This window comes from Poecilia mexicana, unplaced genomic scaffold (assembly GCF_051168715.1).
Source record: "Poecilia mexicana isolate PSO_F unplaced genomic scaffold, ASM5116871v1 scaffold_8, whole genome shotgun sequence".
Lineage (NCBI taxonomy): Eukaryota > Metazoa > Chordata > Actinopteri > Cyprinodontiformes > Poeciliidae > Poecilia > Poecilia mexicana.
Window position 1 is genome coordinate 16,986,269 of NW_028263377.1, and position 15,104 is coordinate 17,001,372.

At 38.9% G+C, this 15,104-nt stretch overlaps 2 protein-coding genes across 4 annotated transcripts; both read left to right on the top strand.

The window, feature by feature from the left end:
* Nucleotides 1–663: 663 nt before the first annotated feature.
* On the top strand, nucleotides 664–6,131 carry syngr2a (synaptogyrin 2a). Its single transcript, XM_014990899.2, has 4 exons — nucleotides 664–876; nucleotides 2,951–3,188; nucleotides 4,585–4,718; nucleotides 4,827–6,131. Exons 1-4 carry the CDS (start codon nucleotides 778–780, stop codon nucleotides 5,007–5,009), a joined length of 654 nt encoding a protein of 217 aa, XP_014846385.1. The 5' UTR covers nucleotides 664–777; the 3' UTR covers nucleotides 5,010–6,131.
* Nucleotides 6,132–7,758: 1,627 nt separating this feature from the next.
* Nucleotides 7,759–15,061, top strand: cant1a (calcium activated nucleotidase 1a). Of its 3 annotated transcripts, none has more exons than XM_014990895.2 (4): nucleotides 7,759–7,888; nucleotides 12,249–12,911; nucleotides 13,844–14,047; nucleotides 14,130–15,061. In XM_014990895.2, the coding sequence occupies exons 2-4, from the start codon at nucleotides 12,272–12,274 to the stop codon at nucleotides 14,498–14,500; spliced, it is 1,215 nt and encodes a 404-aa protein (XP_014846381.2). In that variant the 5' UTR covers nucleotides 7,759–7,888; nucleotides 12,249–12,271; the 3' UTR covers nucleotides 14,501–15,061. The 3 variants fall into 3 exon arrangements, with proteins under 3 accessions (XP_014846381.2, XP_014846380.2, XP_014846382.2); XM_014990894.2 differs by lacking the exon at nucleotides 7,759–7,888 and adding an exon at nucleotides 9,688–9,855; XM_014990896.2 differs by lacking the exon at nucleotides 7,759–7,888 and adding an exon at nucleotides 10,292–11,401.
* Nucleotides 15,062–15,104: the final 43 nt, after the last annotated feature.

Here is a 15,104-nt window from a genome sequence, read left to right on the forward strand (position 1 = left end):
ACTGCCATCCAGTGGTCAGAATCTAGAACTGCAACTTATTTTATCACGCCAAAAGGACAAAAGGGCACATGATCTCCAACAGTTATTAGGTGAGGTGAGGAGCAGGATGCACCCTGGTTGCCAGTAAATCGCAGGGCAACACAGAGACACGCAATCATACAAATAAACCATCGCGCACACATAATGGACAATTTAGAAAATCCACGCAGTCTGTTTTGCACCACCCAGGCAGAAAAGGCCTTAGGCTGGACTTCGCATCCTGAACCTTCTTGCTACAAAGTTCATGTATGACATGATATTAAATCATGCTATATTAGATTTTATGGGCAGCGCAGTTGTGGCACCCTTCTGTGTTCTTCACAGAGTAAGCAATGTTAAAAAAAAAAAAAAAAAACATGACAACGCACCACAGGTGGTTGAAGAAGTTAAGGAAGCCAAAGGTCGATGCTAAAGCGCTATTGCACTATTTATTGGTTCCTGGAAACATTTATTGATATTTAGACATTCCTATATTGAGCTCGCCTGAGAAATAAGTATAGATTAAATACAAAGATTTTTATCCGTGAATGTTTCTTAAATCTGAAAATGCAACAAATACACTTGCTAAATGATTCGATCTTTCCGAGCTAATCGTAAACGCATCAAAAAGGGGGCGGTCTTTAAAAAAGTTCTCAGGAAGTAGGTTGCTATAGATCTAAACTCCTCCCGAGCTTTGACAGAAAGAGTTCACAACTCGTCTTAAATTTGCCTGACAGCTTTTTTTCAGAGCGTGAAATAATGCAGAGCAATGCTTATGGTGCCTCTCTGGCCGGTGGGGCCTTTGATTTTGAGAGCTTTGTGAAGAAACCACAGACTATTCTGCGCTTCCTGAGCTGGGTGAGTGACTTAGACGTTAACGTTAGCAACTGTCAACCTTAAAGGTTATTAACATATGTCAGCTTCCAGGCTTCACAGAGAAGTATAGACTAAACTGCTTGTTGGCTGTATGTGCGCTTTGAATGGTACATTAACCGTTTCTCAAGTATGAGCCGATTATAAACTTTCACAAAGTGTCCATAATATGTCGTTAGTTGATTGTAGCTTGAGGCTAGCATGTGCACTGCTGTGTCACTGCAGTAAAAGAGACAAATACTGTACAGGGGGATAATCTTTGTGGTCTACTTGGAAGCTACACTAATCGTACTTAACTGGGAAAGAAAAGAGTAGGGAAACAAAACATGTAGCTCTAGCTTCTGCACATATTGCTGTGTTTCGTGTTAGTAGTTAGCAGGAACTGTGAAAATTTCCCAGCGTCATCTGTTGCTACCTGCCTGCCTTTCTTCCTCTTTGCTTTTCTGTACCAGTGTAGTTCAACTTTACATTGGAGGAGCATTTCAGAGCATGTAAAAAGGTCAATCGACTTTAAACTGATTACTGACTGATCACATTTAACAGTTTATAAAAAAAAAAATCCCAATATATTTAAAAGTTTCAAATGTGTTATTGTTGACACAAGGGAAGTTGCATTATGAGAGAAATGATGTGTGGGCTCAAAATGCAGTTATTGATTAAAAATAGGGCTGTGTAATTTTATAAATTCTACGATATTTATCAATATTTTATTCCTCAAAGTATTGATTTTTCATCTGGGAGTATCGATGCATTAAATCCTACTTTGAGTTTCATGTGAGGCCTGTCATGAATTAAATGGCGGCTGTCACACATGATATTTTTTTACCCAAGTTGCACATGTACATTAAAAATGACATGTAATGAAACAACCTGTTACAATTAATTAAAAAATGAAATTAAATAGATAAATTACATTATTTAATAAAGTGAATAAGACAAAAAAGGTTCCTTTTCTGCATTTACCAAATACACAAAGCCACACAATTAACATTTAAACAAAGCAAATGTATAACAAAGCAACATTTATTATGCCGGTATTACACCATCAGTTCAATTAACTCAGTCTAAGTCTATGGAACAGTCACACAATATCACAAAAATCACTGTGTCCCTCTAAAATCTTTCAGAAAATCTTTAACATGTATCAAATAATATCAGATCATATTGCTTGCTGAATATCGTGATGTATATCGTATTGTGAGCAGAATATCGTGTATCTTTTTTTTATCGTGAGATTAGTGTGTCGCTACAGCCCGAATTAAAAATGTGTGCAACATTCACAATTTGTCGCTTACACCTAAAGTCCACTTGGAGTGAATAATTAGCCTTGCAGTCATGTGCATGGACTGAAGATAACCATGCTCAGGGAGAACAATGAAAACTCCATGCAAAAAGAGTCCAGACTGGAATTTCAACTTGGAAGGCAACAGATCTAACCACTGAGCCACCCTACAGGTTATTCATCACATAACTGGATATTTCTGTTTAAAAAAAAAACAAAACAAAAAATCTTTATATTTTATTTATATATATATATATATATATATATATATATATATATATACATATATATATATATATATATATATATATATATATATATATAGATTATATTTTATATAGGGTTATAAAACTATGGCATTTAGCCATTTCTCAAATGTAGGTCAGCAATGTTCAATTAAGAAAAGGATCACTGTATAAATTACTGAAGTGAAGGGCTTAGAAAAAATATGTTCTGTGCCCTTAAATTATGAAAAAAAGAAAAAAAAAGCCATACTATGAACACAAATGCAGATGTGAAGAAATGGTAGAGACAGTGAGGTATGACGTTTTTATGAGTTAGGTGCTGGAGTGACTTACAGACTCGTTCCTCTTTTTTTTAAAAATAATATCTTTATTAAAACCAGGCAGGAATTGAAACTTAACAAGCATGGTCTGTTGACTGTACTTCTCTGGGTCAGGAGGCACGCATTTTCTTTATTGGGTTTTTTGGGGACTTTTTATGGGGCTACACAAGAAGCCTACCAGGAATTGACTCTGCTTGTTTCTTCTTTTGCAGGTATTTTCCATAGTGGTTTTTGCAAGCATTACAGCTGAAGGCTACATTAACCCAAAAACACAGGCAGAAACCACATGCATGTTCAACGGTAACGACAGTGCATGCAGCTATGCAGTGGGAATTGGAATCCTGGCCTTCTTGGGTTGTGTCATCTTCTTGCTACTGGACGCTTATTTCCCAAACATCAGTAATGCCACAGAGAGGAAATACATCGTTATTGGAGATCTAACCTTTTCAGGTGATTGTTTTTTGTTGTCCCCCCCCCCCCCCCTTTTTATGTGTTTGTATCAGATTAAACAGAAAAGGCGATAATTGTATGATAAATGATCCCAACGTCCCAACAAGTTAAAATTCATCAGCCTGGTTAAATCTACAGTTTGAAGGCTTGTCCAATTACAGACTGGTATAGATCTGTATATCTTTGAAGAACACATTTTATTTCCCTCTGGTATAAAAAAATATATATATATATTTTTGAATTTAATTGAATTTCCCAAACCATACTCAGGTCTGATTATGGTCACACATGCAGTTATGAAACTCCTTAAACAGAAACTTTCTGACAGAATGAAGTTGGCTAAAACATCTCCAAACCAAGAAATGTTAAAGAAGTTTTTAGAACAAATGAAAGACAAAGTCCCTGCCATCTTTCAGTCTGACAGATGTGAGGCAGTTCTCAGAACAGTTAATACTTATAAAATTATATATTGGATGATTCTCTCAAATCTACATCTTCAATCATGTAGTTCAGTTTTTACAGTAAATTAGTCTGTATAGGAAAATCCTTTCCCACGAGTTAACAAGCAGTTAGCAAGCGGTCCCACCAGATGGGGGGGACCGCCAGATTTTCAGACGTACAACTTTTGCACAGTGGCTCTGCTGTTGGAGAATCTTTCTAAGAAACTTTGTCCACATCAATTTTGGTGATGCGACTTCTAGTTTTGGCATTATGAGCTGCAATGCATATTTTCTAACATAGCACTGCTTCCGCACGGAGCAGGCGAACAGCCGTCCCTTGCATTGGCCATCGACTCGCTCCCGTGAGCTCAGAACCCTAATAAAAAGTTTAGTAGTAAACTTTTTGATTTTGAAGAGAAGGTCAAGAACTGTTGTATGATATTAGAAAAGATTATGTGTTAGAAAGTACTGATGGCGTTAAATAGACTGAACTATATAATGTTGTCTTACAGCATTAGTAAGACGACCCCAAGATGGATAAAATGTAATTCTTATGTCTATCATAATAATTGGTCGTATTGAAAATTTTGTAATTTGGTTGAGAAACGCCTTATTTGACAGATGTAAACTAAGAGCAAATGTCCTTCGTTTACATCACGTCTCACATCTGCCCTCCTAAATATCGTCTTCTGAATTCAAAGAATTTCGAATATAATTGCCAGTCAACCAAGCAGTCATTTGCAAAACTGATTTTGTGTGCAATGATATCATAATAATGGTGCATTTGTGACATATATCTGGTGCTAACGTGGCGTGTTCTCACTGTATTTGTGTAAAATATATGGATAAAATAGAAATAAATCGATTTTCAGGACTTTACGCCCTACCTACATTTTAAACATGCATATTTTATCCTACCTATAACCTGATTTTTTTTTTTTTTTTTTCTTAAATAGGAGCTTGGACATTCCTCTGGTTCATCTGCTTCTGTGTCCTGACCAACCAGTGGACCAAAACCAAAATGGAGTTCGTCATGGCAGACGCCGCCAGGGCCGTGATCGCATTCTCCTTTTTCTCGGTCGTTACCTGGGTGAGCCTCTTGGTCCCCTCAAAGGACTTCACAAAATTTGATCTTGTTTGAATTTTGTAGGGATTGAAACCTCTTACACTTGGTTAATACAGACATCTCTCTCCACAGGCTCTTTTGTCCTATTTTGCATTGGGGAGATATCGCCAAGGAGTGAGTGAGTTTAATCAGGATTACACAGACCCCGCCCAGGACCACTCGTCTCCGTACCCACCTGCCCCGTCGAGCTACCAGCAAGCGCCTTTCTCCAACAACCAAGGGCCACAGGGGGAGTACCAACCTCCAACTTACTGAAGGACTAAGATTCACACTCATGAATCCTAATGGGAGGGGATTCTTCTTAAAAAAAATATCTATATAAATAAATAAAAAAAAAATGTGCCAATGGTTTTGTTCCAAATGGGGATTGTCTTCAGCACTCCCATTTTCTTGCATATTTTTGGGCACTGAGTTTTAGTTTGCTGCATTATAGTTGCACACTGTACGGTGGATGTTGTGCTGTGTGACAAACAAAAAGAAATCTGGAGAGATTTCTTTCTTTCTGTTTTTTTTTTTTATGTTCAAAGGTGATTTTTTTTTTTTTTTACCCATTACGACAAAGTAAGATACCAATGTTTGTCTGTAAACCAAGACACCTGCCACAGTCTCACAGCTCCCTTGGTTTCAATTTTGTGTACAACTGAGATGTTTTTGTGTCAAATGATAACAAAGTGATTTGAATTATATGTTCCTTGAGAAATGCATTTTGTTTTTTTAAAAATGGGAAAGTGAAGTTTTTCTTCAAATGTGTTACTGTTCAGTACATTAGTTTGGTATTCTGGTGTTGATGTGCAGCTGTTTCATAACCTTGGAAAATGTTTAATGAAATAGCAAATGCACATAATGTAGTCACCAGTTTATTTTATTTTATTTTTATTAATATCTCTTGTCGAACTACTGTATTTTCTTTTCTTATGATCAACCACTGAAAAGCTTTAATCCTCAAAGATTTATTTGATTGGCAGTTTAAGTGATCTTTCTTTAGCTTGGTAGTCTTTTTTTGTGTGTAAGTTTATTGTTTTTACATTGATTGTTATTTTTCTTTATGTTTTGGGTTGTTTCCCATTTTGCCCTAACTGGCTGGTGAGCATGTTTTTAGTTTAGATTAGCAATTTTTAGCAGACATTTGAAGCTAAATTTGTGGAAGGTTTGTGATTTTTGGGAAAATTTGAAGATATATTTTTTATCTTACCTAATCCTGTTTTAAAAACAGATACATGACAATCCAGTTTTTTTTTTCTCCTCTTGATTACTTTTTGAACATGTTCACTGTTCTTATTAAAATAAATTGTTCAAGTGCCTTATCCAGTGTTCTGTATCAGATGGAGTTTGCCAAATAAAAACTTTTCCGGGTTCTCTTGGTCAGCCCATAATTGATATCCTGTGCAGTTTCTTTGTGCAAATATTTGACATGGGATTGTGTTTGTGAATGTGGGGAAACTCCTAAACTGTAAAAAGACTGTCTGTTTTAATAGCTGTGTTATAACTACAGGAAGCTCTTTTGAATGAAAGGAGGTCCAGCATTATTGATAAATTGCAATTAACAAATTGTGTTCAGAATTAATACACTCACTGGCCACGTTATCAGGCATGCCTGCTTAATTTCTTGTGGACGTATTCCAATAGTATGGCAGTCACTGAATGCATTTAGATATCCAGATGGAATTAAGACGCCTGTTGTGGTCAGCTGAAGATGGGTGAACTGGTTCAAGATGATATAGAGGAAACTGTAGCTGAAATAATCTGCAGCAATTGAAACATGAGGAATGCCATCACTGAAAACACAGCTTGCTAAACCTCAGAGCAGATAGGCAGCAGCAGCAACGTGGCATACCACAATAGGTGCCATTGATGTTAATGGCAAACAGGAAGCTCATTTGAGCTGTGGTTAGCTTCAAAATTCAAATGTTAGGGTGAAGCATTGTTCCAGGCTTCAGGTTATTTGTCTTGGCATGTCATGTTAATTTATGTATTTATTTAGTTGTATTTTTTTGTGTGTGTGTGTTTGTTTTTGTTTAATTAGCTTGTCTAAAATGTTCAGCAGTTAGATTCCTGTCAGTAACAAGGTCTTTACTGAAGTGGGTGACAGCATGCTAAACAACAACTAAGCAGTGGTGTGTAGTAACTAGCTATATTTACCGGAGAAATATTCTTAGGGGAAAAAAATACATTTAAAAGTAATTTTACTATGTTGTATTTTTACTTGAGGGATATTAGTATGAAGTATTGCTACAGTAGTGTCAAATGTCTTGCTCTTTTACGCATTCGGAGTAGTTTCACTGAATGAAGAGCAATATTTTAAACAATGTTAAAATGAGACTTCTACACAAGCTGTTATTTTTATATCTGCTGAAGCTGTGCTATTTCTTGTGGATATACAGTGTATATTGTGAATGGAAGTACTGCACCGTGTTTAACATAATAAATTACCTAAATATTAGTTTAATAAGAATATTGAAAAAGAAGTTTCTGGTTTAAATTGCTTATTTTTTACAGAAAACTCTTTTACACATACTTGCGTAGCGCTTTAGATGGGTGATTTGTACTTTTACTTGTAAAAATATGTTGACATAGTGCTACTTTAACTTGAAGACAATTTTTGGGTAGTCTACCCTCTTCTGAGACAAAGCAAAGCACAGATTTCACCTTGTACCACGAAGACTTTCTTCTATGGAGTACTATGTACTTCCCAAATTGATGTTTTCCAGAGAACCTGAACGCAACGGTAGATCTTGTGTTGCGTCATGAAATGGGATTTCCGGCCCTTTCAAGAGATCTGAAGAATTTGGCTCAGCTCCGTCTGCACCTAAATGACACTTTGCTTCTGCCAACTTCTGATTTATCGTTATGAGAAATATTGGTCAAATGTTTACATTAAAGATGAAAATTATATTTATATTCCAGGAAAATTTACAAAAAATGCAGTATCCAGCGCGATATAAATGAATATGCATATCTTGCCGGCTCGGTCGAGACCGACACATCACTTGACACGTTGCTGTCGTCATCGGCACTGATAGGAAGTAAGGACAGTTTTGTCTGTGAAAGAAAGAAGGAGGAAGCGACGCGACGATGACACCTGAAGTGCTCGAAGCCGCTGATTGCTGTCACCAGGTGAAAATCTAATATCTGAGGTGAGTTTGAAGGAGGGTGTACGACTCGAAACATCGCAGGTATCACCTGATTCGTCACAGCATCTATATATAATCGGTGACTCTGGCAGGACACAAACATGATAACCCAGCTTCGGTCATACGTGTGTGCGAGTGTGGCAGTCCCTCATCTATAAAACTGTAAGGGAATTCAACATTAACAGACTTCCTTTCTTCCTGAGACTCTCGATGTACCTGCTGGAGTTCAGGTGTTAACATTAGTATCTATAGGCATGCCTATAAATAAAACGGAAATGTCTCCCGGATCCAAAACCCGAAACCTCCTGGAGCAAAGCCCTCCTATTGGACAACACCAGGTCTATGAAGTTCCTTGCATCATTTCATGTGTCCATCTGACTTCTTTGAATCATCAGCTTTAGTGACGCTGCCCTTCGTAGAGAGTTGTAGCTTCAGGTTAAATTACTGAACTTACTGAACCAACAGTCGGTTTATGAAATTGGAAATTTACAACACGTTTCAAGCAATCACAAACGCCTATTGATCGCAAAATAGTTGTGAATAAAAGGAAATAAAGAGAGAATGTTTACAAACCACCGCAAACCAATAGCACCACTGTTTATTACCTTATTGACTATGTGCTCTATTTCAACAGCAACAATGTTTCATATGATCTAATTTCCTCAATTTTAAACAGAAAAGCAACAATGTGCTGCAGTTCTAATAATGCTATAGAATTTTTTTTTTTTTTTTTTTTTTTTTAGTAGAGGGAAATATCTGAATGAATGTCTTCTTGGCTCCACGAAAGTAGCTCCATGATGAAAGAATATTTGGACAAATAAATTATCATTGACCTTCATGGGTCAGGCATCGGATTGTGGTATTTCAAGCTGATGGTCAAACCGCTGTCGTGTCTTGTGCTCCTAGGGGCGGGAGTGGAAACTTTTAAGTTTCAATTTGGTGCGCATGTCAATTTCAAATATGAATTCAGCAATTTAATTACAGATAATAAAAAAAAAAAATACATGCAGAAGTTTTGTTATATTTTTGTTTTTGTTCTTCTATATTTTGTAGAGATGCTCATGTGTCACTGCGATTCTGCTCTGTGTGAAGGTCAAGCCTCTGCAGAACATATCAAACCAACACAGGTTTTGTTGCATCGTCATGTTCATGTTTTCCCTCCTAACTCGGTGCTGACTGGTCACTTTTTACCAAAACATTTTCTTAATGTCTCTGTAGCACATAAAAGTAAACAGGCTGGCACATGCTTATTGGGCTCATCCCCAGAGTCGCGCACACACCCATATATGGATGCAACGATGTTGGAAATTTTGGTTCTACTGTGTTGTAATATTGCCTGGTAGAAACCACGGCACTTGGAGGTATTTAGTTAATAATTTATAAAAGCATTTATTGTTTTGCAGCGTATCAGCCTCACTGATTGTGTGTCCTTTTGATGATGAGCAAGAACATCTTTTTTGACCCAAAGCCTAGAAAGAGTTGTGTCAGTAATTAACAGAGGGTACTGTAGGCCAGAAACATCAGCTGTGTTGCCCCAACCAGAGTGATCTGTGGCCTCTGTCCCAGTCATGGTTGCATCACAGCAACTGCTATGTTATGTAAAGTCCATTCAAAGATTTGCGTTTGTTTTCTCCTGTCCGAGGTGCCGCCTTTCACCTCTCGCCTGGTTGTGCTCTTGTTCAGCCTGCAAGAGCCTCCCTAACTCCTGCGATTTATGGATTACTCTGATGAATGATAGCTGAATGAGCCAGGTTTTTTCCAGTGTCGGAGTTGCCCCTTTGGACCGGGTCATAATCTTCCAAGTGTAGGCAGAGTTCACAAGCGCTGTGGTGAAATGGCTGCAGGTCACGGCTGCATGGCAGATCGTCAGTGAGCAGAGAGGGAGTTTGGAGCTCAGATTTGCCTGCGAGGGCCTACGTTAGCAGATTTAATGACTCAGGTTAAGAACTCTGGGGGACGGAGGCGAAAAGGTAAGCTGTGTTTTTCCAGCTTTCAGTGGAGGTGGGCAGATTTGTCGGGGTGGCCCCCTGATGTTGGAAATATAATGCGCTGCTTTTTGGCTGAGGTCCCTTGTATGAAAGGGTCTTTCAGATCGGGGTCTCGTCTCGGTAAAAATGCCACATGGCCTCAGGCTGAGTTAGCACTGAAGAAAACCCAGCTTTAATGTTACAGGCTCTCTAAAATGTGATGGCACACATGCACTTTTGAGTTTCCTTATCATTGTTGGCTGAGATGAAAGGCTACAGTAGTTTATGGGCTGTTTCAGCAGCTTTCTGTGGTGTGTCATGCCTTGTAAATTGAAAATAAACATCTAATCAAATTAAGGCTTCAACCTTTATTCAGATCATTAAATCTTTATGCAAGTGAATCTTTATGCATCTTTATGCAATCTTTATGCAAGCATAATCTTTATGCCTCCCCATGCTGGCTTCCAAGTGAGGAAAAAAAGAGAGCTTATTGAATGATTTTTTATTTATTTTTTTTAAATCATGGAGGCTATGAATGTAAATGTAAGTATGGATCTATTATTCCTTTTTTTTTTTTTTTTCCCTGAGATACAAATACAGTGTGAAAAGACCTATTTCTCTTAGCCGTTTTTCAAAATGGGAAAGACAAGAGAACAGGTGTTAATCTTAATGACAGGAAATTGCTATAAGAAAACAGCAACTCAACTCACCGGATCCACACATACAGATAGAGCAAGAAATAAGACAACTTAAAAGAACTGCAGCTGGTGGAGGAAAGTAAGTTAAATTTTAAATAAGACAGAGATTACTTATTTCGGCATTTGGTTGTAATCTGTATTTTTAGACGATTATTAGATGCTCTTTCTTTTTTTTTTCTTAGATCTTTCAAAATGTTCTTTTTCAGGTTTGAGCAACAAACTTGATACCTAGCAACAGATTTCATATGCATCTTACAACTACAGAGCTGTGTCTGAGCTTTATGCTGAAAGGTTTTCAGGCTGGTTCCTGCTGAGCAACAAGTTGGCAATAATTTGATTCTCTATTTGAATATAGAAAATCAATTATTTGATGATTTAGAATTTTTCTGTATCTATTTCTGCATTCTAAAATGTCTTTGTCTTGCGTTACAAATCCGTAAAACAGCTGAAGAGATTCCTTGGAGAACCAGTTTTAAAAAAAATAAAAATAAAAAACTCAGTCTCTCTTCATCTTTTCTTTAAAAAACGGGCCAAAATCTTACTTGAAATGTAGTATGTATAATTGAAAGAATCAGTAACGCCTAAGTGAAAAACGGCCAGTGTCTGCTTTTGGACCTTGTAATCCACACGCCTGTATTTCCTGATTTACCGGTTAGAGCCTCTGATTTATATGACGTCCTCCTAACGTCCACGCAGACAAAGCACATTGGTGGCTGCTCTGATGTTTACCCCGCCCACAGCTGGTCGTCTTCCTGCTCCTGGTTTTGCTTTAACAAACACACTTATGAGAGCGTATAATCGAGAAAAAGTTAACTGAATACAGTCTAAACTTCAGACCCAGAAAGAAGGCGGTGAGTAAGTAACTCGTGTTCGTGTTTTGAAAGGACGTCTGAATGAAACGTATTTGTTAGTAACTTAATGACAACAAAATCAGTTTACTTTCCTTACTGTGGAGCAGTAAATATAGCAGTGATCCACTGTACCTACAGCACATTTTATTTGTTTCTCTACTGTTATTAGTTCTGACAACTAATAACTAATATATGGATCCTAAAACATGTTTTTAGGATTCATAGTAACATCTTGTCCTTTCACCTGTTGCTTGCAAATTAGGAGTTGGGCTCGGTTTCTTAATGGCGTTGGCTTTTGAATTGGCATATTTTTAGGGACGGTAAGCAAACAAAGCAATAAGAATAAAACTTGTGGAACCAGAACAACCTATCCATTCACTACTTGTAGAGCCAGCTTATATGCGCATCTTAATGATATCCTTGAATATCCTTGAAAAATAAAGTAATTTAAATGGCTCCTTTCAAAAATGTAAAACTGGCATTTATTATAAGTTGTGTAATATGTGAAAAAGTGTTCATTTCTCGTCACTTTGAAGAATATGGCTTCAGCTAATGTACAGGATGTGAGCAATCAGAAAAGGATTTCCAATATGCAAATGTCAGACTGCTTTTATTAAATTAATTTATTTTCAATCAAAATGTGGTCGAGGTTCCTTTCGTGAGAATTACAGTATTATTGCAGCAGGTAATCACTTCTGAAGAAACTGAAGTTTTGGGTTGCATTAGCTAAATATTTCTCGGTGTGATAAATCTGAGTTTTTTTCATTTTGTTGACCTGTACGTGCAAACCTTTTGATCGTGTCTTTTTAATGCCAATGTCTGAATTGCAATTTGTCTTCTTGCGTAGGTCGCTCTCGGCCTCCGTCCTCCATGTCCGCACCTCCAGGCTACACTCGACTGGAGCAGAATGATCCTATGAACCCTTTGCGTATCTCTGTAGGAGGCCTCCCCATGCTGGCTTCCATGGCCAGTCCCACCGACCCTCGGTTCCGGCTCAAGTGGAGGCCCATCGTGGCCGTGGGCGCATCCCTGACCTTCGTTCTGCTTCTCCTCATGCACTTCGGTTCAGGCCGCTCGTACGGCTCGCAGGGCTGGAGACCCTGCCGCGGCAGTGCAGTCAGGGACGCCGATTCGCAGTACAACGACACCTACCCTCTGACTCCTCCTGAGCGCACATCGCAGGGAATGCGCTACCGCATCGGGGTCATCGCGGACCTGGACACGAACTCTGCCAGCGAGAAGAAGCTGACGTGGTTCAGCTACATGCGGAGGGGGTACCTGCTGGTGTCGCAGAGTGGAGACAAGGTGGCGGTTGAATGGGACGCTGACAAAGTGGTACTGGAGAGTCACCTGTCAGAGAAGGGCAGGGGCATGGAGCTTTCTGATTTGGTGGTGTTCAATGGAAAACTCTACTCCGTCGACGACAGAACGGGTATCATCTACCACATAGACAGAGACAAGGCTGTGCCCTGGGTTATCCTGCCTGATGGAGATGGGAATGTTGCCAAAGGTATAAGAATGGACTTTTTCTCATGCAGTACTCTGACAAGGTTTTGAACATAATTTCAGTTTTTTTTTTTTTTTTTTTTTTTTAGTTGGTACCTCCAAGAACAAATGTTGCATCCTGACCTGTTAACGTGGTCTAAATGAATAGTTCCCCCGGAATTTCTAAAGTTCTTTCAAGGTTTTTGTTTGGCAGACATCCAGAGAGTTATCAAACAAGATCACTTTAAAATTTAGCATAAAGTCTTTTTATAAGAAAGAGACATTATGCTTCGCGTAGAACCACATTCGCATTTGTACACGGTAGGCAGCTTGTGGCCTAGAATTAAACCTGCAATCTGCTGACTGCAAGACAGCTACTCTATCCATTGAGTCACGATTACGGAGATAAGCACGTCTGAATTTATTGTTCCTTTTTTCTAATTTACAAAGAGTCAAAATGATTAATTCTGGGTTACAACACATTAAATGTTGCTTAACATGTTGTGCCTCAGCCATGTGGGTTTTCAGATATCAGCAAGGATATCTGAAGAATTTTTGCCTTTAATGTACATTTGATGGGTTCCTGACACAGTCGTGGCCTTTATGACCACAAATTCTGAACAGATTGGGGGAAGGTATTTTTAGTCAAAGTTAAATTTGTCCATCATCTAACAAGTTTTAATATCAGTTTAGGATGATGTTGCAATACCCAATTTTGTCTGAGTTTGTGCCATCTGACCTAAGCTGTCACCCCAAGTTAAAAAAGAAATAAAACAGGAACTTTCAAGTTTGCAATAAACCACAATAGGCTCTATGATGAAACCAGTTTAGCATCGTCATGAACTAAAGCTGCTTATCCATTCTAAAATTGATACTGTGCAACTTGACTGTTAACTTGCAGCTGTCCACAAGAACAATTCTATTAAATGTCAAATTAAATGTGCTTTCGCTTGGCAGGGTTTAAAGCTGAGTGGCTGGCAGTAAAGGATGAACACCTGTACATTGGCGGCCTGGGGAAAGAGTGGACGACCACTGAGGGCGAGTTTGTCAACAACAACCCAGAGTGGGTGAAAGTGGTGGGCTTCCGGGGTGACGTGCAGCACGAAAACTGGGTTCCCAGGTACAAATCAATGAAAGCAGCTGCGGGGATTGAGCCGCCAGGTGAGGAAACTCTGCTCTTTGTTTATCCAATCGACTCCCGGCTCTCTTCTTTACTTCATTCACACCTCGTTCGTCTCTGCAGGATATTTTATTCACGAGTCGGCCGCCTGGAGCGACACCCTTCAGCGATGGTTTTTCCTCCCACGTCGCGCCAGCAAAGAGCGCTACGAGGAGACGGCGGACGAGCGCCGCGGGACCAACCTCGTCCTGAGCTGCTCACCAGACTTCAAAGACATCAAAGTGAGCCGGGTGGGGCCACATAACCCTACGCACGGTTTCTCTTCGTTCAAGTTCATCCCCAACACAGATGACCAAATCATTCTGGCGCTCAAGTCAGAGGAAGACGCGGGAAAGATCGCGACGTACATTACGGCCTTCACTCTTGACGGACGCGTTCTCTTACCCGAGACTGAGATTGGTGATGTGAAATACGAAGGTTTGGAGTTTATATAGAAGGCTTAAAGACGAAGACTCTTAGTCTTGAGGCCACTGCACTGTGGTTGAAGATTGTTTACAATCCAGACACTGTTGAACTTGCCACACTTGCTGCTTCCCGGAAATCCATCACTAAAGCCCTTATAGGGTTGTCTTCATTGCAGACAAGAGACTTTAAGACTTAGTCTGCAAAAAAATGTTTGTCTTGTGAGTTTGGGAATTGTGTAAGACCATTTGAGCATTGTCAGCTTGTTTTCTGGAAGATGGAATGTGGCTTTTGACAGTACTGTAGCCTTTCTTGTAATGAATGTATACATAGAATTGATTTATGAAGCTGTGAGGTTTCTTTTTTTTCAATAAGTAATGCAAATTCATGCTCACACTGTACACTCTGAACATTGTTTTTCTCTTCTTTGCTCCAATGTAAACACTCTGGACATATTTTTTTCGTCTCAAAACAATCTGAAGGATGTTTTTATAAAACTGGAATTCGCTGTATGGGATATTTTTGTTTTGTTTTTATGGAGAGGGAGGCGGCGGGGGGAGGGGCTCACAGTAAAATATTGATTCTGCTCCTAAGAGTCTTGTTTTTTTACTTCGAGTGTGCATGTGATAGCCAGAC

Excerpts from the sequence above, each read along its gene's own strand:
- syngr2a (XM_014990899.2), top strand. The coding sequence starts at position 778 with ATGCAGAGCAATGCTTATGGTGCCTCTCTGGCCGGTGGGGCCTTTGAT. Across the intron at positions 877-2,950 it reads TTCTGCGCTTCCTGAGCTGG|GTATTTTCCATAGTGGTTTT; the intron begins GTGAGTGACTTA and ends CTTCTTTTGCAG. Across the intron at positions 4,719-4,826 it reads TTTTCTCGGTCGTTACCTGG|GCTCTTTTGTCCTATTTTGC; the intron begins GTGAGCCTCTTG and ends CTCTCTCCACAG.
- cant1a (XM_014990894.2), top strand. The coding sequence starts at position 9,816 with ATGACTCAGGTTAAGAACTCTGGGGGACGGAGGCGAAAAG. Across the intron at positions 9,856-12,248 it reads TGGGGGACGGAGGCGAAAAG|GTCGCTCTCGGCCTCCGTCC; the intron begins GTAAGCTGTGTT and ends CTTCTTGCGTAG. Across the intron at positions 14,048-14,129 it reads TGCGGGGATTGAGCCGCCAG|GATATTTTATTCACGAGTCG; the intron begins GTGAGGAAACTC and ends TCGTCTCTGCAG.